The sequence below is a fragment of the Sinohyriopsis cumingii genome, chromosome 13 (genome assembly GCF_028554795.1).
Source record: "Sinohyriopsis cumingii isolate HCF-2022 chromosome 13, ASM2855479v2, whole genome shotgun sequence".
NCBI lineage: Eukaryota > Metazoa > Mollusca > Bivalvia > Unionida > Unionidae > Sinohyriopsis > Sinohyriopsis cumingii.
In genome coordinates, this window is record NC_142973.1 from 22,261,329 (window position 1) to 22,285,313 (window position 23,985).

General features: G+C 33.5%; 1 protein-coding gene across 1 annotated transcript in view; it reads left to right on the top strand.

Annotated features, from left to right (window-relative positions):
* The window catches only part of LOC149785045 (MAM and LDL-receptor class A domain-containing protein 2-like), a 349,170-nt gene that overhangs the window by 40,396 nt on the left and 284,789 nt on the right, over positions 1–23,985 (top strand). Inside the window, exons 18-25 of the mRNA XM_089931272.1 lie at positions 5,714–5,804; positions 9,107–9,415; positions 11,044–11,223; positions 13,804–14,013; positions 16,959–17,227; positions 19,267–19,351; positions 20,064–20,234; positions 22,344–22,541. Coding sequence (XP_089787398.1) covers positions 5,714–5,804; positions 9,107–9,415; positions 11,044–11,223; positions 13,804–14,013; positions 16,959–17,227; positions 19,267–19,351; positions 20,064–20,234; positions 22,344–22,541 — 1,513 coding nt within the window. The remainder of the gene's footprint in view (positions 1–5,713; positions 5,805–9,106; positions 9,416–11,043; positions 11,224–13,803; positions 14,014–16,958; positions 17,228–19,266; positions 19,352–20,063; positions 20,235–22,343; positions 22,542–23,985) is intronic.

Sequence of the window (23,985 nt, forward strand, 5' to 3'; positions counted from 1 at the left end):
TAACTGTGACAATGATATTTATGTATACCCATCAATACACATACCTACAACAATGATATTTAGGTGTACCCATCAATACATGTAACTGTGACAATGACATACAGGTATACCCATCAATACATGTACGTACAACAATGATATTTAGGCATACCCATCAATACATATACCTGTAACAATGACATATAGGTATACCCATCAATACATATAACTGTGACAATGATATTTAGGCATACCCATCAACACATATACCTGTGACACTGACATATAGGTATACCCATCAAAACATATCACTGTGACAATGATATTTAGGCATACCCATCAACACATATACCTGTGACATTGACATATAGGTATACCCATCAAAACATGTACCTACAACAATGTTATTTAGATATACCCATCAATACATGTACCTACGACAATGATATTTAGATATACCCATCAATACATGTACCTATAACAATGATATGTAAGTATTCCCATCAATACATGTACCTACAACAATGATATTTAGATATACCCATCAGTACATGTACCTATAACAATGATATGTAAGTATTCCCATCAATACATGTACCTACGACAATAATATTTAGATATACCCATCAATACATGTACCTATAACAATGATATGTAAGTATTCCCATCAATACATGTACCTACGACAATGATATTTTGATATACCCATCAATACATGTACCTATAACAATGATATGTAAGTATTCCCATCAATACATGTACCTATAACAATGATATTTAGATATACCCATCAGTACATACACCTATGACTGATATTTAGATATACCCATCAATATATGTACCTATGACAATGATATTTAAGCATTCCCATCAATACATGTACCTATGACAATGATTTATAGGTATACCCATCAATACTTGTACCTGTGACAATGATTTATAGGTATACCCATCAATATATGTACCTTTTCTGCACTGAGCACTTGTTCTAAACCACTTATATTATCAGGTACCTGAAGCTTAACATTTTAGAGAGAAAACATGTCACCAAGATGCAGCACGGGTGTTTGATGTTTCACGGATTAAAAACTAAGAATAATTAAGAAAAAATGTAATACTTGTAAATATCTACAATTAACTGTATCTATGGTTTAAATATATTTATAATAATAATAATAATAATAATAATAATTCTGGCATAGATATGGGTATTTCAGTGTTTGTTTAACTTTTCATTATTTTTTTATGCAAGAAATGCCAAACTCTTGTGGATGCAGTGATCTTAACTTACAACTTTGATTAAAATGATTGTAAATATTTACAACTGCTGAACAGTTGCTAAAAACTTTAATATTGCCATGCCAGCTCCCTCTGCCAACTATCTCCCCATGCTGCATTCAATAAAATCAAATGTCCACATCAGAAATTTTCCAGACCAGGTAATAAATATATGTTGATGAGTTTATGTCACATATAAGAATGGGCTTTGTCAGATTATTATTTTTAAACTGGGTCTATTCCATGTTTACTAATTTACAGATCTAGTTTTGAGTTGCACTGAAAACTCATATTGGACTCAAGTGAATATCCTTAAATTGCACGATTGCAAGTTCAGACATGAAGCTTTAGGTTATTTTCTTTGAACATTTAAAGGATGTCAGTTCCTTTCTTTATAAATCAGGCATTTTTCATTTAAAAAATGAATGGAATTTATGCATATTTAAATTTCTCTGGTAAAACAAAGCAATAATTACTAACATCAGTGTGTTTCAGTTATTGCCGAATCACAGCAGTTTTGCCCTTAGAAGTAGTATAATTCTACTTGAGGTGCCTGCAAGAAGTGGTATTATTCTTCCTAATGCACCCTCAGAAGTGGTATAATTCTGCCTAATGCTCATTCAGAAGTGGCATAATTCTACATAAAGTGCCCTCAGAAGTGTTATAATTCTATTTCAAGTGCCCTCAGAAGTATAATTCTACCTAATGTGCCATAGAAGTGGTATAATTCTACTTCAAGTGCCCTCAGAAATGGTATAATTCTACTTCAAGTGCCCTCAGAGATGACATAGTTCTACCTAATTCTACATAAAGTGATAGAGAAAGTGCACTTTGTATTATTTAATGGTTCAAGGAGAACACTGTTATTTTACTTGCACATGTTTGACGCATAAAAGGAACTAATTTTTTTGTTATTATATTCTTACAGATAGTGTTTGAAGGCATTGAAGGGAGTAATTTTTCTGTTATTTTATTCATACAGATAGTGTTTGAAGGCATTGAAGGGAATAATTTTTCTATTATATTCATACAGATAGTGTTTGAAGGCATTGAAGGGAATAATTTTTCTGTTATTTTATTCATACAGATAGTGTTTGAAGGCATTGAAGGGAATAATTTTTCTGTTATTTTATTCATACAGATAGCGTTTCAAGGCATTGAAGGGAATAATTTTTCTGTTATTATATTCATACAGATAGTGTTTGAAGGCATTGAAGGGAATAATTTTTCTGTTATTTTATTCATACAGATAGTGTTTGAAGGCATTGAAGGGAATAATTTTTCTGTTATTTTATTCATACAGATAGCGTTTCAAGGCATTGAAGGGAATAATTTTTCTGTTATTATATTCATATAGATAGTGTTTGAAGGCATTGAAGGGAATAATTTTTCTGTTATTTTATTCATACAGATAGTGTTTGAAGGCATTGAAGGGAATAATTTTTCTATTATATTCATACAGATAGCGTTTGAAGGCATTGAAGGGAATAATTTTTCTGTTATATTCATACAGATAGTGTTTGAAGGCATTGATGGGAATAATTTTTCTGTTATTTTATTCATACAGATAGTGTTTGAAGGCATTGAAGGGAATAATTTTTCTGTTATTATATTCATACAGATAGTGTTTGAAGGCATTGAAGGGAATACATTTTCTGTTATTATATTCATACAGATAGTGTTTGAAGGCACTGAAGGGAATAATTTTTCTGTTATTATATTCATACAGATAGTGTTTGAAGGCACTGAAGGGAATAATTTTTCTATTATATTCATACAGATAGTGTTTGAAGGCATTGAAGGGAATAATTTTTCTATTATATTCATACAGATAGTATTTGAAGGCATTGAAGGGAATAATTTTTCTGTTATTATATTCATACAGATAGCGTTTCAAGGCATTGAAGGGAATAATTTTTCTGTTATTTTATTCATACAGATAGTGTTTGAAGGCACTGAAGGGAATAATTTTTCTATTATATTCATACAGATAGTGTTTGAAGGCATTGAAGGGAATACTTTTTCTGTTATTATATTCATACAGATAGTGTTTGAAGGCATTGAAGGGAATAATTTTTCTGTTATTTTATTCATACAGATAGTGTTTGAAGGCACTGAAGGGAATAATTTTTCTGTTATTTTATTCTTACAGATAGTGTTTGAAGGCATTGAAGGGAATAATTTTTCTGTTATTTTATTCATACAGATAGTGTTTGAAGGCATTGAAGGGAATAATTTTTCTTTTATTTTATTCTTACAGATAGTGTTTGAAGTCATTGAAGGGAATAATTTTTCTGTTATTTTATTCATACAGATAGTGTTTGAAGGCACTGAAGGGAATAATTTTTCTGTTATTTTATTCATACAGATAGCGTTTCAAGGCATTGAAGGGAATAATTTTTCTGTTATTATATTCATATAGATAGTGTTTGAAGGCATTGAAGGGAATAATTTTTCTGTTATTTTATTCATACAGATAGTGTTTGAAGGCATTGAAGGGAATAATTTTTCTATTATATTCATACAGATAGCGTTTGAAGGCATTGAAGGGAATAATTTTTCTGTTATATTCATACAGATAGTGTTTGAAGGCATTGATGGGAATAATTTTTCTGTTATTTTATTCATACAGATAGTGTTTGAAGGCATTGAAGGGAATAATTTTTCTGTTATTATATTCATACAGATAGTGTTTGAAGGCATTGAAGGGAATACATTTTCTGTTATTATATTCATACAGATAGTGTTTGAAGGCACTGAAGGGAATAATTTTTCTGTTATTATATTCATACAGATAGTGTTTGAAGGCACTGAAGGGAATAATTTTTCTATTATATTCATACAGATAGTGTTTGAAGGCATTGAAGGGAATAATTTTTCTATTATATTCATACAGATAGTATTTGAAGGCATTGAAGGGAATAATTTTTCTGTTATTATATTCATACAGATAGCGTTTCAAGGCATTGAAGGGAATAATTTTTCTGTTATTTTATTCATACAGATAGTGTTTGAAGGCACTGAAGGGAATAATTTTTCTATTATATTCATACAGATAGTGTTTGAAGGCATTGAAGGGAATACTTTTTCTGTTATTATATTCATACAGATAGTGTTTGAAGGCATTGAAGGGAATAATTTTTCTGTTATTTTATTCATACAGATAGTGTTTGAAGGCACTGAAGGGAATAATTTTTCTGTTATTTTATTCTTACAGATAGTGTTTGAAGGCATTGAAGGGAATAATTTTTCTGTTATTTTATTCATACAGATAGTGTTTGAAGGCATTGAAGGGAATAATTTTTCTTTTATTTTATTCTTACAGATAGTGTTTGAAGGCATTGAAGGGAATAATTTTTCTGTTATTTTATTCATACAGATAGTGTTTGAAGGCACTGAAGGGAATAATTTTTCTGTTATTTTATTCATACAGAGAGTGTTTGAAGGCATTGAAGGGAATAATTTTTCTGTTATTTTATTCATACAGATAGTGTTTGAAGGCATTGAAGGGAATAGTTTTTCTGTTATTTTATTCATACAGATAGCGTTTCAAGGCATTGAAGGGAATAATTTTTCTGCTATTATATTCATATAGATAGTGTTTGAAGGCATTGAAGGAAATAATTTTTCTGTTATTTTATTCATACAGATAGCGTTTCAAGGCATTGAAGGGATTAATTTTTCTGTTATTATATTCATACAGATAGTGTTTGAAGGCATTGAGGGGAATAATTTTTCTGTTATTTTATTCATACAGATAGTGTTTGAAAGCATTGAAAGGAATAATTTTTCTGTTATTTTATTCATGCAGATAGTGTTTGAAGGCATTGAAGGGAATAATTTTTCTGTTATTTTATTCATACAGATAGTGTTTGAAGGCATTGAGGGGAATAATTTTTCTGTTATTATATTCATATAGATAGTGTTTGAAGGCATTGAAGGGAATAATTTTTCTGTTATTATATTCATACAGATAGTGTTTGAAGGTATTGAAGGGAATAATTTTTCTGTTATTTTATTCATACAGATAGTGTTTGAAGGCATTGAAGGGAATAATTTTTCTGTTATTATATTCATACAGATAGTGTTTGAAGGCATTGAAGGGAATGATTTTTCTGTTATTATATTCATACAGATAGTGTTTGAAGGCATTGAAGGGAATAATTTTTCTGTTATTTTATTCATACAGATAATGTTTGAAGGCATTGAAGGGAATGATTTTTCTGTTATTATATTCATATAGATAGTGTTTGAAGGCATTGAAGGGAATAATTTTTCTGTTATTTTATTCATACAGATAGTGTTTGAAGGCATTGAAGGGAATGATTTTTCTGTTATTTTATTCATACAGATAGTGTTTGAAGGCATTGAAGGGAATAATTTTTCTGTTATTATATTTATACAGATAGTGTTTGAAGGCATTGAAGGGAATAATTTTTCTATTATATGCATACAGATAGTGTTTGAAGGCATTAAAGGGAATAATTTTCGTGGGGATATTGCCATTGATGACATATCTTTCTCATCTGGATCTTGTGGAGCACCAGGTAAGTGGAATATTTTTGTCTTGCCTGCTTTAGCAAAAGGAAACATAGGTATTGTTTTTTTTTCTGGTTGACATGGCATCACCATCTGTATTTTCAGTGTCAAGCTTTGATGTTAAAGTCTTTTATTTAAGTTTTTGCAAGTCAGATAAAATGATGTTACGTCATGAAGTACAGGTAAAGTCTTGTTTCTCTAAACCCTTGGCATAATTTTGTGATCCATTTCTTACATATCATCCGAACACTGGTAGGAGAGCTTAGCAAGTGAAATTATCTGATACAAGTTCAGTAAATCATATCCCCAGATCTGTGTTGATACTGATGGAGAATTTGTGGGTAAATCATACCCCAGATCTGTGTTGATGCTGATGGATGATTTGTGTGTAAATTAGACCCCCAAATGTGTGTTATCTTGATGGACATTTTGAGAGTATGATAACATCTATTCATAAAATTGAGGAACCATTTGCACACATACCTGTCTGGAACATATCAGTGTACATTTTAGACACACGTATTTCTTGTATCTCTTGAGTTACTGTTGGTTTGAAGCGTTCTTTTGGTAATATGTACATAATATTTTTGGATAAAATCCTATGCTTGACAGCTTGTTAAATCCATGTGGAATAACACAACTCTATGTCCAGTGGCCATTTTGAATTTCATGCTAGATGTGGCTGTTACTAAATACTGGTAAGTGTCTAAACTGTACGCAGGTTTGGTCCGGAAATATTTGCATGTGGCAAAATGCAGTTTTAATGAACAGGTGTCATGATAGCCAGAAATCGTCAGTCAGTATCGACACAGATTTTGGGGTCTGTTTTTGTTAGACTGTTCTGTTCCCAGCAACTCTACTATGATTACAAGTCAGTTTATTATCTTGCCAGTATCACTTTTCTGTCAGTTTTGTGTTTCAGTTTCTTTAAAGTTGTATATCTTCTACATCAATTTTTGCAGTAAGTTACTATATCCCCAAAGTCAGTTTCCCTCAATCCTAGGGCTTTCTGTTGTGCCTATATTGGAAGCATTGTCCTTTTGAATGTCAAGACCTTGTGTCAAATGTGTCAAATACACAGTACCTGTATATGACAGATCTTACTCCATGTTAGGGTTGTTTAAAGTTCATTATATTCTATGTCAGTCACTAATATTGGACTGTCAAAAATTTCAGATAATTAGCTGATTTAAGCTTTTTTTCTGAAGATAAACTTATAAAATTCTGCTTAGATGTAAGGGGTGATGGTGGTATTTGAGCTATTTTATGACAGTTTTCAGCTTTTTTCCATATCACTTGATTTCATATCTGCTATATACAACTACAACTTTGGAATGTTGTTACAATATGCCTGAAGTTTGTATCCTATGATTCCAGTGTTTTCTGCTATTCCTGTGTAGAAGGGAGGATTGCCTTGTGAACATTAAGATTATGTCAGAGTTGTTTAAATTCACTTATCTTTTTCATCAATTGTTGTATTCAACTGAAATATTGTTTGTAATGTCATCTTATGCTCAAAATGTTACCCCGTGGCACTAGGTTTCATGTTTCACCTGCTCAGGTAGAAATGTGCATTATCATAATGCCATTCAAAGGCATGGCATAATGTTCCATTAAACCTTGTTATGGAAATGGTAGATCCACTGTTGTGCTTATTTATAAATATAGCAGAGTTTTAAATTTACCTAAGTGCTGTCATTGAATTATTTCACAAATTCAGTAATTTCATGAACATTGATTGATTAATTGATTGATTGATCGATCTCTGTTCAGTGGCATATCAGTGGATGACTGATTATGTTCAGTACCAAGGCAATGGGATTTTAAACCAGTAATCAACTGATGGTGTGCCAAAGTCATAATATAACATTATAATTCATAATGAAATAGCATACTAAGTCATGATGATATAGAATACTAAGTCATAATGAAATAGCATACTGAGTCATAATGATATAGCAAACTAATTCATGATGAAATAGCATACTAAGTCATAATGATATAGCATGCTAAGTCATAATGAAATAGCACACTGAGACATAATGATGTAGCATACTTAGTGATAATGATATATTATACTGAGTCATAAAAATATATTGTACTGAGTCATAACGAAATAGCACACTGTCATAATAAAATAGCATATTGAGTCATAATGATATAGCATACTAAGTCATCATGAAACAACATACTGAGTCATAATGATATAGCAAACTAATTCATGATGAAATAGCATACTAACTCATAATGATATAGCATACTAAGTCATAATGAAATGGCATACTGAATCATAATGATGTAGCATACTAAGTCATAATGAAATATCATACTGAGTCATAATGATATGGCATAATAAGTCATAATGATATAGTATACTGAGTCATAATGAAGTAGCATACTAAGTCAAAATATAGCATATTAAGTCATAATGAAATAGCATACTGAGTTATAATGATATAGCATACTAAGTCATAATGAAATAGCATATTGTCATAATGATATAGCATATTAAGTCATAATGATATGGCATACTAAGTCATAATGAAATGGCATACTAAGTTACACACAGTTGCTAATTAAATGATTAAATGAATGAAATGCCAGAAGACCAAAAGCTAATTTACTGGAAAACTGGAAATTCTTGGGGAATTAATATTTGTACTGTATTCTGTATTTTTCACATGAAAAGCCATTGGTGGAAGGTATGGCATGGGGAGCCAGTCTCCAAAACGTTCTGAAAAGATGAGGATGTCATTTTATTGGTTAAAACATCATTATAAATAAAATTTGATGATGTATTCAAACGATGATGGTTTTGTGTTTTCCTAAAGTCACATATGGGCTTTCAGTAGATTTCTGGTATCTTAGGTTTTGATTCCCAGTGGAAAATATTATATCATCCTGCATGTGTAGGTAGCTGATCATAGTTTAATGTAAAGTCCAGATGTAATAAAACCCTGGCTTCACCCCACCAATAGCTGAAAAATAAATTGTCTATAATTTTGGAAGGGACTTTGCAATACTCTTTGTAGTATATATTTTATCTGATTATATAATAAAAGGAGTTTACCATATCTTACCCTAGCAGCAAATTGTTTTTCTTGCACCAGTAAATTTGTTTTTGTTGAAATTCTTCTAAATAGCAATTTGCTAGCCATATATTTTGCTGCTTAAACATAGTTCTTCATTTTCAAAACTTGGAAAAAGGTACAAGATTTTGTGTTTGTTAAATTGGTTTTCACTAGAATTGTGCCACTTGATTATTTGCTTAAAAAAGATGAGAAAATCATGAATCATATTTTTTCTACAGGTGATTGTGACTTTGAAAATGGACTTTGTACCTGGCAAAACAGTGTAACTGGTGATAATTTCGACTGGACACAGGGAAGTGGTTCCACACCAACTATTGGCACTGGACCACAAAATGACCACACCCTGGGCACTACTTTGGGTCATTACATGTACATTGAAACCTCTGCACCACGTCGAGTAGGTGACAAAGCATGGCTGGTTAGTCAGTTGTTCAACTCACCAAGTAATGGAGGAGGGTGCATACGATTCTGGTACAACATGAATGGACAGACAATAGACACTCTGAATTTAAAACTCAGAGTGCTCGGTGAGTTATTCTAAATTAAAGCATCATTGTGTCTTATAGCTTATTTCATTTTTCATGATTTATTAATAACATTTATGTTCAGCTTTTAACTCTCTTGGTCCAACGTCCATTATGCACCATGTTTTTTTAAAATCGGTTCAGGGTACAAACAGACATGAGGGTGCGTGTGTACTCTAACAATTTGAATAGAATGTATATTCAACTGAAATTGAATACATTGAAATAATTAGCTGTTGAATAGAATGTATATTGAATGAATACAAATTGTAATCATTGGTTATTGAATAGAATGTATATTCAACTGAAATTGAATACATCAGAATTGTTGGCTGTTGAATAGGATGTATATTGAATGAATACAAATTGAAATCATTTGCTGTTGAATAGGATGTATATTGAATGAATACAAATTGAAATCATTCGCTATTGAAAAGGATGTATATTATATGAATACAAATAGAAATCATTGGATATTGAATAGTATGTATATTGAATGAATACAAACTGAAATCATTGGCTGTTGAATAGAATGTATATTGAATGAATATAAATTGAAATCATTGGCTATTGAATAGGATGTATATTGAACTGAAACTGAATACACATTTAAATCATTATCTATTGAATAGATTGTATTCTGAAATGAAATTGAATACACAATGAAATCATGAGCTATTGATGATTATGATCATATTGAGAAAAAACACATACCAGCATCCTTCATAGACAACCATGATCGGATAAGATGTTTGTGTACAGCAGTAGTCAAGTCAGTAAGTCCTAATGCATGCAAGGTAGTCTCCAACAGTATAGGCAAGTCAGACTGTGTCTCTGTTTTTCCACCGCAACTGGAGAATCACTCAGTATATCAAGAATTACTTGTAATGATTCCATACACATTAGCATAGTGTTACAGAAATACAAACTTATTTGAAAGGGAAACAATCAAGAATGAATTCTCTAGCCTGATTTCTTCCCAGGCATATTTGGTTTGAATGGCAATTATAGATTATAGGTGCATAAAACTTGTGTGAATTCATTGTGACATCACTCATTGTACATCTCAAGATCCCACTATAAACACCGAAGGCAATCTAACAGTCAAATCATCTTGCTAAAGTCACATCCCAAGATTCCTGCTTTAAACACCGATAGCAACCTAACAGTCAAATCATCTTGCTAAAGTCACTGAATGGCAATAAATATAGGGTGTATATAATTATTTACTCAAAACTGTTTTCAGATGCAGTACATACACGTGTAAGCAAATTCAGACATCATATTAAAAAAAGTATGATGATATTTAGTGGAAATCGGGCGAATGTGATATTAATGATCATTTAGGTCTTCTATACTCCTCATCAACACTCATTGGCCATATGTGATGATTATTTTTTTACATATTCTTTTCTATACTTTGAAGAAAAAAATATTTTGTATGAGCAAAAAGTATATAACACATATATGATACATCACTATAAACTGCCACACTGCAGACATCGTAGCGATATGACTGAAAAATTGTTAAAGCTACGTTAAAAATCCAAATCACACACACATATGATACATGATGACATTAATTTCAGCAATGTAATGTATTACATCATGCTGATGATATATGTTTGCAGGTCAGTCCGATTACATCATCTGGCAACAGAAGAACAATCAAGGAACACAATGGCTTCAAGGTCAGGCACCTTTCAGCACAAACAAAAATTACCAGATCGTGTTTGAAGGTATTCGTGGCCAGAACTTCACTGGGGATATTGCTATAGATGACATCTCCTTCTCTAACTCATTATGTGGATGTAAGTGAAGATTTTCTTAATTTTTTATACAGTTTTTATTAAAACACAGTTAAGCCAACTTCAGTGAACACTTCCACATAAAATATAATTGCTCTCATGAAGTAGAAGATCTATCTTTCTTATCTTTATGATTATTGAAAGAGAAACCAAGGACTTTTTATTGCTTCTCAAGTGTCTTTTATAGACAGGTTTGACTATAGTATTACAGAAAGGTGAGAATAGATATAACAAGTTCTTCAGTATATGTTATAACTAATTTTTTTCTTCTTTCTTCAATTTAAGGTGAGAAAATTAAGATGACCCCATTGTCATATTTCTCTGAAAAATGTGGAGTTTTTGCAAGATGTAGTAGATAACAGCCATCATTTGGATTTGTTGCGGAAAATGGACACAGTTGATGAAATTGATCTTTGTCTTGTTTACAGATACCTTTGAATCTGTTGCACTAAACACCTTGAATGCTTTTCTCAGTGATTGGGGTTTGAAATATATGGCTACACATACATGTATAATGTACATTTGTTATGGACTGTGCACCTGTAAAAAAAACTCAACATAAACAGCCTTGTGTGCATAGTATTTAATAATTGTATCCAATATATGAAGTTAGTATAAAGGTGGCAAAATTAAATTGTACAGCAATTAGAGACTCTTCATTTAAATCCAAATTTAATATTGTAATATTTACAGTAAGAATACACTGGAAAGATGTGCATCCAAAATGTCATTAAGTAAAACATGTTAAAGGTTTTTGATTTGAGACTCTAACTGCAGAACTGTATCTGATCAAGATTATTAAGAAATCTCCCACTTAGTCTTGCCTAATGATCCACATCGTTGATAGGATCAGATCACTGTGATCAGATACCAAAAGCTTTTAGTTTACTATGAGTCTGATGATAAACATTTTTCGTAATATCTGTTCATGGTGTGATTACCCTGATGATGATGATGATGATGATGAGTTATTTTGATTATGACATTTTTGTTCATAAATTTTGTTGGAGGGGTAAGAGTACGTTTTTTGTCAGAAATCATTAATTTTAGGGGAACCCTATGTGAATTTTCTTTGCAGTTTATATTTATCATCTACCCCCTACTATATAGACTTCATTATCTACAGTATGATCTCATTTGTCATCTGCAGTATTAACTCTTTATATGTAAACTACAGTATATTCTGCAGCATAAATTGTGTCTGTTCTCTGAACTATCAGTTATCAAAATTTACTATAGTGTGTTTTTTTTCTAATTAGGGGACCATTCTGTAGGAATAACACTTCGGTAAAATCATTCCTTCAACTACTTGTGCTTTGATAACTCACAAACCTGCTTATAATGATATCTGACTTGTGGAAGTATTTGTTGCATTGTTGCACTGAATCAAAAGCTGACCTCCTTGGCATTATCAAGTTAATTATATTTTTTTGTATCAAATAAAGGGGGTGGAATAAAAGAAAATTAAAAGGCATGCAAATTCTATCTGCATTAGAGCTAGTAGCCAAGTGGTGTGTCAGGTCAATTCATTTCAATTGATCTTTCGATATAAATGTTAATGTGTAGTTAAAACAATTAAACCACCTTAAATTAGCCAACTCATTCATAAATGTGATCAAATATAGCAGGGCAACCAAGCGAAATAAATACTTGGTGATATAAAAAGTTTCGTATTGTTCATTGTGGAGAAGCTGAGTTTCAGAGTTTGTAGTTATTTTAAAATTCCTGAATTGGCACTCAGAGACTTCCTCAAGAATGAAAAGAAATTTCACTATTATTGCAATGAAATCATGGGATCACTATTATTGCAATGAAATTTTGGGACCGGTATTATTGCAATGAAATCATGGGATCAGTATTTTAGAACAATTACAAAAGAGTTTCAACATTGATGGTTGTTTCATGAAATAAATGTCCTTAGTTCTTAAAAAAGGAATCTTGTTTGTTTGTGAATTGAATCAACTAGTTTGGTTCCATGCTTCCTATTCTCTCTGCATTTTGCTAATTTATAGCTTAGTGCAATGCAGGGAGCATATAAAGCTGATAACCAGACTAATCAACAACAACCAAACAATGTGATATAATACACAGTCTTTTCATGTACACAAGAAGGTTGTTGAAACCAGTTGGAATAATGTTAACAATCATTATGATGTTGAGCATCTTAAAAATCAAGGTAATTAAAATTTCATTAGATAAAGCGCTTTATTGACAATTATTCCCAATGCAATTATAAAATGAGTATTCAGCCATTAAACAGCTCAGTTGCAAACACCCCCTTCCTTATGGTTTTCTCAATTTCCAGCAGGTATGGCATCACTCCTTATTTTTTGGGAGGTCCCTCAGTAACTTATCCCTCACTTATAGTGTAGTCTATGATTCTTTACCCTATTGAGGGGGAGGTGTATCTTGAAGTAGTAAGTACATGTACAAATAGTAAGTTTGGAAATGCCTATGATCATAAAAACTTAATAAACATCAAAACTTTATTTTACAAAGTTTGCTAAATTATTAACAAAAGCAACAAAATATATCTTAAGTCGCTCCTTAAGGGATTCTGAATTTAATATTTTTTTTTGTAAGTGAATCCTCCCAATGCCACACCTCCAAGCCAGACAGTTGTCATTACGACACCCCCTGCTGCCTCTACTGGACCATTCAACTGCAACTTTGATCAGAATCTGTGTGGCTGGATGCAGGACACACAGGATACCAAGGCCTTTGACTGGATCAGACAACAGGGGTCAACAGCAACCGCCATGACAGGGCCTACTACAGATCACACTTCCTCACGTAAGTTGACATATAACCCTTACTGTGCTGATGTGCCCTTAAACCCTATTACATACATGCATGCACATTATTGGTTAGGCATTTATTAACTCTTCATTGATCCTCTGCAGTTTTACTCGGGTCTCTACCTACTATAATACACTTTGAATTGTCTGTAATATTGACTCTTTACAAACTGAATTATTGACTCACTACCCTCTGTAATATTGACTCTTTGCAAACAGAAATATTAACTTTGTACAAACTGAATTATTGACTCACTACCCTCTGTAATATTGACTCTTTACAAACTGAATTATTGACTCACTACCCTCTGTAATATTGACTCTTTGCAAACAGAAATATTGACTTTGTACAAACTGAATTATTGACTCACTACCCTCTGTAATATTGACTCTTTACAAACTGAATTATTGACTCACTACCCTCTGTAATATTGACTCTTTGCAAACAGAAATATTAACTTTGTACAAACTGAATTATTGACTCACTACCCTCTGTAATATTGACTCTGTACAAACTGTAATATTGACTCAACAACCTTCTACAGTATTAAGTTGCCACCAACTTTTTGCAGTATTTACTTGTTTACCTTCTGCAATATTGACTCATTATTTGTATTCAGTAATATTGCTTTGGCGTCTGTCTTCCTAATTATCTAATTTACATCTGTCTTTGCTGTTTTGTTTTGATGTCTGCCATCTTAAATATTGATTTAGCATCTGGAGTCTGTTATCTTGCACTAGTTTTTTTCTGGCCTAGACTTAGATGAAACAAATACAATATAGTAATATAAAGTAGTTATAGTGAACATAAAATATCTCAAAGTTCTACATTTCACAATGCTAAAATGGAACAACTGTGTGCTAACACTGTGGTACAGAACTAGTCCCTAGTAATTAGTTAACACTGTTAAATTATTAGTCCATAGCAGTGTCCTAATACCTTTACAGAACTAGTCCCTAACAACATGCTATCATTGTGGTACAAAACTAGCTCCTAACAACATGCTAACATTGGGGTACAGAACTAGTCCCTAACAACATGCTAACTTGGGGGTACAGAACTAGTCCATAACAACATGCAAACATAGGGGTACAGAACTTGTCCCTAACAACATGCTGACATTGGGGTATAGAACTAGTCCCTAACAACATGCTAACATGGGGGTACAGAACTAGTCCCTAACAACATGCTAACATTGGGGTACAGAACTAGTCCCTAACAACATGCTAATATTGGGGTACAGAACTAGTCCCTAACAACATGCTAACATGGGGGTACAGAACTAGTCCCTAACAACATGCAAACATAGGGGTACAGAACTAGTCCCTAACAACATGCTAAAATGGGGGTATAGAACTAGTCCCTAACAACATGCTAACATGGGGGTACAGAACTAGTCCCTAACAACATACTAACATTGGGGTACAGAACTAGTCCCTAACAACATGCTAATATTGGGGTATAGAACTAGTCCCCAAGAACATGCTAACATAGGGGTACAGAACTAGTCCCTAACAACATGCAAACATAGGGGTACAGAACTAGTCCCTAACAACATGCAAACATAGGGGTATAGAACTAGTCCCTAACAACATGCTAATATTGGGGTACATAACTAGTCCCTAACAACATGCCAGCATTGGGGTACAGAACTAGTCCCTAACAACATGCTAACATAGGGGTATAGAACTAGTCTTTCTTCAACATGGGTGTTGTGCAGCCTGCCAGCAATCTGCTTTTGGGATGCTTTCTCTCACATTAGGAATCTGTCCACTAATTGCAGCAGGAGTAGTTTGATTTGGACCTTGCTGACAGTTTGTATGTTGATTCTGATAAGCTTTTTAGTAAATGTTACTTGGCATAGACAAATTAAATTTGGCAAGTATTTTTGTATGTATGTTTAGATGGCCTGTTTTAAATTTTCAGGCTATAACAGCAAATTTAAAATCCATTTATAATTTTTTTTAATAGGACTTTGACATTTTAAAGCAAAATCATGATATCACTTTCTAGTAAAAGCAGCAGAAGGTAGACAGGTGAAATTTATTACACAAAATCTGTTGTTGGACATAGATGACCTGTTTAGATTTTCACAGTGAATTTATTAATCTTTTTTGTTGAATTCACTTTACTTTTTGACAAAAATCAACAGATTTTTTTTTATTTTACAGTTTGTTGTGCAGCTTGGGCATATGTGTTGTAGAACATAAATCTATTTTTTTATGCTAATAGTAACACCTGTCATCAGTAGGTGAATATATGTTTTCAAGTTTTGTTGTAAATTTATACATCTGTGCATCATTAGATTGTCATCAGACTATAAACAGTGTCCGTCATTATAACGTTGTCCATAGAGTATGCCATCTTATAGTGAGACTGACTTATAATGACATACATGACACAAACACAGTACTCCCTCATAATACCACTGTCCTTAGAGTATTCCATCTTATAGTGAGACTGACTTATAATGAAGTACTTGATACATGTACAGGACTCCCACTTTATAACACAGTCCATAGAGTATACCATCTTATAGTGAGACTGACTTATAATGACATACATAATACAAACACAGTACTCCCTCATAATACCACTGTCCTTAGAGTATTCCATCTTATAGTGAGACTCCTATTGTGAAGTACATGTTACATATACAGTACTCCTGCATTATAACACTTCATGCAAGCCAGTACCCCAAAATATATGGAATCATAAGTGAAATTTTTCAATTGTTTAACTGCTCAAATGTTGTTTTAATTTCATTAGCATGATATTTAATTTTGAATTAGCAACAAAGTAATGTTGTTAAATTTTAAAGATACAAGATTCCTACAGCAGTATTTGATGTTGGATACACTAGATTTATGAGATTAGAGAGATCTGTTTTTATTTGACTGCACAAATGTATGTCGCATCATCTTTTGTCCTCAATTTAGGTGGGTACTACATGTACATTGAGACATCTGCTCCAAGACAATTTGGGGACAAGGCACGACTCATCAGTCCTGATGTACAGCCTGGACCAGGTGGACAAAAATGTCTGACATTCTTCTACCACATGTATGGCCTGAATATATACAAGCTAAATGTTTACATAAAGAGAGGTCTGGCCTTACCCCCTACCCCATTCTGGAGTAAACAAGGCACCCAAGGGAATGCCTGGAGACAAACTACGCTGACAGTCACATCACCCACTGTTTTCAATGTAAGTTTATTGAGAATCATGAAGATTGTTATGCTCCACCACGACAGTGGTGGAACATTTAGTGTTACCTTTGTCCATCCATACGTCAGTGTCATTCACACCTTGGTTAGGTTTTGCATTTTGGTTATGTAAGGTGTTGTGGTGGACTATCCATGTTCAGTGAATTCATTTATAAATGTGTTCCCTGTTTAGCACACAGGAGAACAAAAGTATTACATTTGGCAGTGGTGTTGTTGGCACAATATCTTTTTCAAAAGTTTAATGTTATTATGCTAAAGATTTTTAGCCCTACTATTCTCAGAAGAGAAAAGCTATGCAGTTGCCTGTCATCCAGCCATCTGTTCATCTTTCATGTGTTCATTGGCACAAGTTTGTTATTGGTACTTCCCTTAAACTACTGGAAGGACTGTAATTAACTTTTACACACACATTCATCCCAAAGTCTTAATGGTCCTAAATGAAAATCATGACCCTCGGACATCCAATATTGGCATTACAAAGGCCATCTTAAGAATATTATTATTTCTACTTGTCCAGAATTGACAGTAACAGTGTTAAGGGATTTTCACTAGAAGACTTCTTGTGATGTTTTTTTTATCTTAACTGAAAATTATGCTGGTCTAACATCAAATATGGACATGAAATGTGGACTCCAGTGGTCAGCTTGAAGATCTTGTCACTAAACTTTCTGAATGGATATTCATATCACCATTTTGAACTAAGAGACTACTTGTAATATCTAGTTGATCCTAAATGATATTGGTACCTCTTAGACATCTAATATGGTCTCCATGGTGGAAAATCACTATTCCTCTAGAACAAATGGTCATATCAAGTTGGGTTATTCAGTAAAAGATTTCTTATGATGTTTAGTTGGTTCTAAATGAAAATGTTGTCCCTTGGACATCCAATATAACTACTATAGTGACCATCTCCAAACTCTAATGACTTCTTCATCTGACTTAATGGCTGTGGTGACATCTGGCTTTTACTAAAAATACAACTTCATATGATAATTAGTCGATTGTAAATAAATATGGTACCAATCAGACTGTCGAAATAGCTGCACAGTAAATTTATTTCAAGACTATTATGCCTCAAGGTCATTGAGAAAAATTGGACATCATTAAGGAAAACACATTCTCATTTCTTTTATCATACATCAGTTTATTTTGCATAAAACAAACATAAAGCAAAACATAGATATCTCTTTCACATCTGTGAAGGCAATAGTCGCTTCATCATTCACTTTTCATATTAAAGAATTGTGTCAAAACTTTTGTAAGTCAGACACAGTATGATGCATTGTAAAATAGTTACAGGTAAGACATGTCACAGAATATCATTTGCATTTGAGATATGGAGTTCCACAGAACATGGTTTGCTGGTGAGACATAATATCTCACAAGACATGGTGTACAGGCAGAAAGACTGTTTCTCATAAAATATAGTTGGATGCAAGACATAGTGTCCCATAGAACAGTGTACAGTCTAGTCAGTGTCCAGTATGACATATTTTGTATGCATGTCAGTGTCCCATAGAACAGTTTGCAGTCTAGTCAGTGTCCAAGAGGACATAGTTTGTAGCAAGACATAGTGTCCCATTGAACAGTTTGCAATCTAGTCAGTGTCCAACAGGACGTAGTCTGTATGCAAGACATAGTGTCCCATAAAACAGTTTGCAACAAGGTCAGTGACCAACAGGACATATTTTGTATGCAAGATATAGTGTTCCATAGAACAGTTTGCAACCTGGTTAGTGTCCAAAAGGACATAGTTTGTATGTAAGACATAGTGTCCCATAGAACAGTTTGCAGTCGGGTTAGTGTCCAACAGAACATAGCTTGTATGCATGATGTAGTGTTTCACAGAACCCATGTTGAAAGTCATTCTAAACTGATCTAATTTGTCTGACAGAACATTTCTAGTTTGTTGCATTAAGAGCAATAATTTTAAGCATACAAACATTTTTTGTACAACTTTATTAGCCTCTAAAAATGATACATTTTTTTATATTCAATTGCTACAAAATGTTTTAGGTTGTCTTTGAGGGGGTGAGAGGCACTGGTTACCAGGGAGATATTGCCATTGATGATGTCAGCATAGCAGATGGACCCTGCACAGGTACAGATTAAAATAAATGACATTGTTTTGAAAATCAGATTAAAGTCAATGACTGAAAATGTTTTGAAGATCTTTGATCACTCTCTCTCTCTCCACACATATACATTGATATATGTTGTGTTAATTTCTAATCAACAATATTCTAATGAACAACAACGAATTCCTGACTTATTTTTGTTCTGAGTGGATATTTCTTCTAAAATTTGGTGATTTTGTTATAAAGAATTTAATTAGCTTGTTATGTTTGAGATATTGTAGATCCATATGTGTTATACAATTTAAGGTGGTAAATTTAGATGGAATTTATTATGTGATTCCACTCAAAGTCTGCTAAATCACAAAACTTTCTCTACTCCTAAAATTTCCAGCTATACAGTATATATTTACTCCATATGCTTGTACAATTTCTAAGACATCTGTCCACATATGATACTATTTTGAGGACCTGTAGTGTTTTTATTGAAAGGTTTTGCTGTATTCTGTATTAGGCTATTGGTTGTGACAAGTGGCATGAATTCAGATATTCCTTGTAAAGTTAATAGTGTAACCAATATTATGATTGCTTGACCTGTTATATTGTTTCCAAAGACTAATATCTACTTTATAAAATGTCTTATATGTCACATAGCCAGGTGTGTAAAAACCTGTTACAGATGGATGATTAAACATGAACTGTATTTCCAAAATTATTATTTGTTGTTTTATTTTGCAGGTGGCCCTTCAAATGCTTCTACAGTTGTCACGAGCTGTGACTTTGAATCCTTGTCCATTTGTGGATTCTCACAGGACAGAACAGACAATTTTGACTGGCGACGAGATAGCGGTGGTACTTCCACTACCCTTACAGGCCCAACAACTGACCACACGCTGGGTACTGCTCAAGGTAATATCCTATTATTCATTGATTTTTTAGTTTTCATTTTTGTTTATTCCTCATCTTTGTTCTTGTCAATTCATTTAAACAATAGCAACAAAATGTACCAAATGCAAAAGTTAATGAGGTCACACGTGATACTTGCATCATCTGAAACATGCAGTATCTGTGTACCATGGTAACAGGATCATCACCTGGTGAACTTTCTTACGGAAGAGCATTAACAACGAGAAAAGGGTCAAAACTAACAATGAGCAATCAGCCATATTAAGTATGCAAACCTAGATGGAATCAACTGTCATAGGGGACATTGCTGCCTAACCCCCAATCCACTGGAAATGAATTGCATGATACCAGCTGCTACCAAAAGGTAAACTAAGGAGTTTAGCATCCTCCATTGCTTTTTTGCCATTGTTAGAGCTACACATGTGTTGCATAATGCAGGAGGCTTTGATGCACTAATTATGTTTTGGGGCTATTTCTGCAATTATGTCCATCTCACACCTCAATAGTTAATTTTTACTTTAAGTTGGTGGGGGGGGGGTCCTGCCATTTTTAGGTAGCCCAGTGTGTGTATGTTCCCCTGTACGTCGGAGCATGGCCTTTGGGCCTGTACGCCTTGGTATATAGAGTTTTTTGTTGATCTTAAAGATCCATTCTGTCATATGATATTGATGTTTGATGCCATTTTGGCTGCCAAGCAGCATGTCCTGTCAACCGTACCTACTGCCCAGTGACTGTAGATCAGTCAGTTAGGTATACAATCCTACATTCTGGCCAATGGAACTGGAATGTGGAAACATAAGGGGATCTTACTGATAGATCGGTATGTTTTACCATGTCTTTTGCATGGCAGGTACTGGAGCTGACTGGGACACTGTCCACCCAAACTGACCATTCAACTAGCAAGACAGCTGTCCATACCCGTAGGACAGATCTTTCCAGTTGTTCATGGCATTATACTGTGATAACTTCAGGTCCAATGGTGATGCCTCATCCATGCCTCCGGACATGGAAGTAGAGGTTGATGAGGATAATTTGCACAGAGTGTGAGGATAAACTTGAAGTCTTAATGCACTCACATCCAACATTGGAAAGCAATTTTTTATGTTTAAAGGTGTGGTGGAAGAAATTTATCAGGTTTTGTTGGTTTTTCATGCCCTCTACCCACTATGGCCAGTTAGGCCATTAAAATCAAGGTATCAGTAAACTCAGATTCTTCGGAGGAGAATTCATCCTGCCACCTTCATCTGCAATATTCAAAAAGTAAAGAAATTTCAGATCGTCTGTTTAGCAAGATCTGTGATCAGGGCAATTTAAATGCTTTCTTCTCAGATGCTTAATCACCAGAGACGTTTTCATCTTGCTGGTACAAAACTAATTCAGACACATTTAATACTAATCTTTGACTTTGGACAAGAATACTGAGGCTGTAAATTTAACTTCTTTATTCCTTAAAGTCAATAAAAAAAATGTAGTAGCCATGTCATTGATGTTATATTTAGTATCAGTTAGGTATTTTTTTGTCTTCAAAATTCACTGGTGAATCCAGAGGTTGTGTTGGTTTAATTGGGTCTAATGGTCATTTGGACTGGACTAACTAGATTCAGGTTTTGTCTCTGGAGGTAAAACCCTAATATAAAAACTGAAGAAGGCCGACACATTCTGTAGTGTCTCAGATAAAAATGTTGCAATCTAGCACGAGGCTTGAAGATATTGATATAAATTCATGAGCTGAAATCCTCATTAGCTAACCATAATCTTTTGAGGCATCAGGGTTTTTCAAAGTGTATAACTTAAGCCATAAGTTGGTGACACCTAATGGTGGCATGGGGAGGTAATTTGCAAAAGTTATTGCCCCTTGTCTAATTTTTAAGACAAAAAAGATGAATTTTGCTATCTTAGCTGGGCTGAATTTGAGGGTAGCAGGCTTATCTCAGGCAAGTATTCTTGGAGAAACATAATTTACTATAAAAATTTGCTTTTATGTAGATATGCAATGTTACATCTGCTACCTCCAAATAATTTAAATGTTTTTCAGGTTTAAAGAAAACAGCAGGATAGCTTAGATAGATATACTTTCTTTATATTGTATGTAATTTTTTTCATTTAAACCAGGCCACTATATGTATACTGAGGCATCTTTACCACAACAACCTGGTCAAAAAGCAAGACTGATTAGTCCCATATACAGTGGCCCATCTCAGACATCTTGTCTCAAATTCTGGTACAACATGTATGGTGTAAATATTGGCAGCCTCAATGTCTACATAATTCAGAGAGGCATACTTGGACAACCAGTGTGGAGCAGAACAGGTAGGTCACATATAGCAAAGTGTATTGTCTTTCATAGGTTCTGATGTGCTGTCACATAATGTGTCAGCAGATCTGGATCTGTGCAGTTTGGAGTTGGATTTGACTTATAAGTGAGTGCATATGGTAAGTTATTCAACTGGTTCTTAATTAATGGTTCAGATGCTTTTGTGATTTGGTCTCATATGTGGAGGAAACTGGAGAGGCTTATAGAACCAGTAACCCAGGCATGTCAAACTCATTTGCTATTACAGGCCAGATTTGATATAAATGTCCTTCACCTGGGCCATACGAATCATGATAATCATGCAAATCTGACACTAACAAGAGACTTGGTCAGTAGGCCAGACTAATGAGTCTGGTGGGCCGTTTGTTTGACACCCTTGCATTAACCTTTGATCTGCAGCTGCTATTTTTTGTGGCACTGTGTCCGTAAAATGATAAAATTATCATTTAGGTAAATTTCATGAAGTTAACGCTCATCATGATAAGCACACACCACTGATGTCATAAACCATGTCCATTTATGAATACTAGGACAGTTAACTCCCTTTGGAATGTGAGCTCTCCAATTAGGAGGTTCATTCTCTCTCCCAGCATGGTCACATCCAATCAGACGTGTGTAAGTTCCATTTCTGAGACTGATTTAAATCACAGCATTGAGAGGCAACAAGACAACAGACAGATGTGCTAAAGAACATAAGTTTATGCCAGTTTTTACCACAAAAGATTGGTGCACTTTTTAATGCACGTAAAGTTTTCACAGTAGATATGATATTAACCTTTAGATGTGTTGGAAACATGGATTGTACTTGAGACTTCTGTGGCGCAAAATGAGAATGCTACTATTTTAGAATCTAACCCCCAATCTGAGATGTAACTTGAATTATAATAGTTGTTGCTTTAGATTGTGCACTTCTGTTTTGATCTCACAATATATTTGTGTAAGCACTTTGGTATTGGCTTGATCTCACACTATATTGTGTAAGCACTTTGGGATAGGCTTGATCTCACACTATATTGTGTCTGCACTTCTGTGTTGAGAAAAGTTGAAGAAGAGATGGGAATGTTAAGAGAAAGGAGCAAGAGTCCATGGGTCATGTATTTATTTCTGTATCTTCCATGCTTTTGTCTTTTCTGCCATGAAACACCAGTATGTGTATACATGGTGAGGAATATTGTATCCTTGTTGTAACAGCTTTATCTTAAAAATTGTGAAACTAAGCTTTGATGTTGGATACATACATTTCATGTTTGTAAGGAAATTTGTTTTCTCAAGTTCTGCTTAAAATTTATAATTTTATAATATATAATTTTAACATTATTAAAGTACATATATTAATAAGTAAAATTTTATATAAATGTATAATTTGATATGGTGCAAAGAATTGGAGAGAATAAAAGTGATACATCAGCTTAAAGTCTGTATAACAGAATTTGGTTGAAA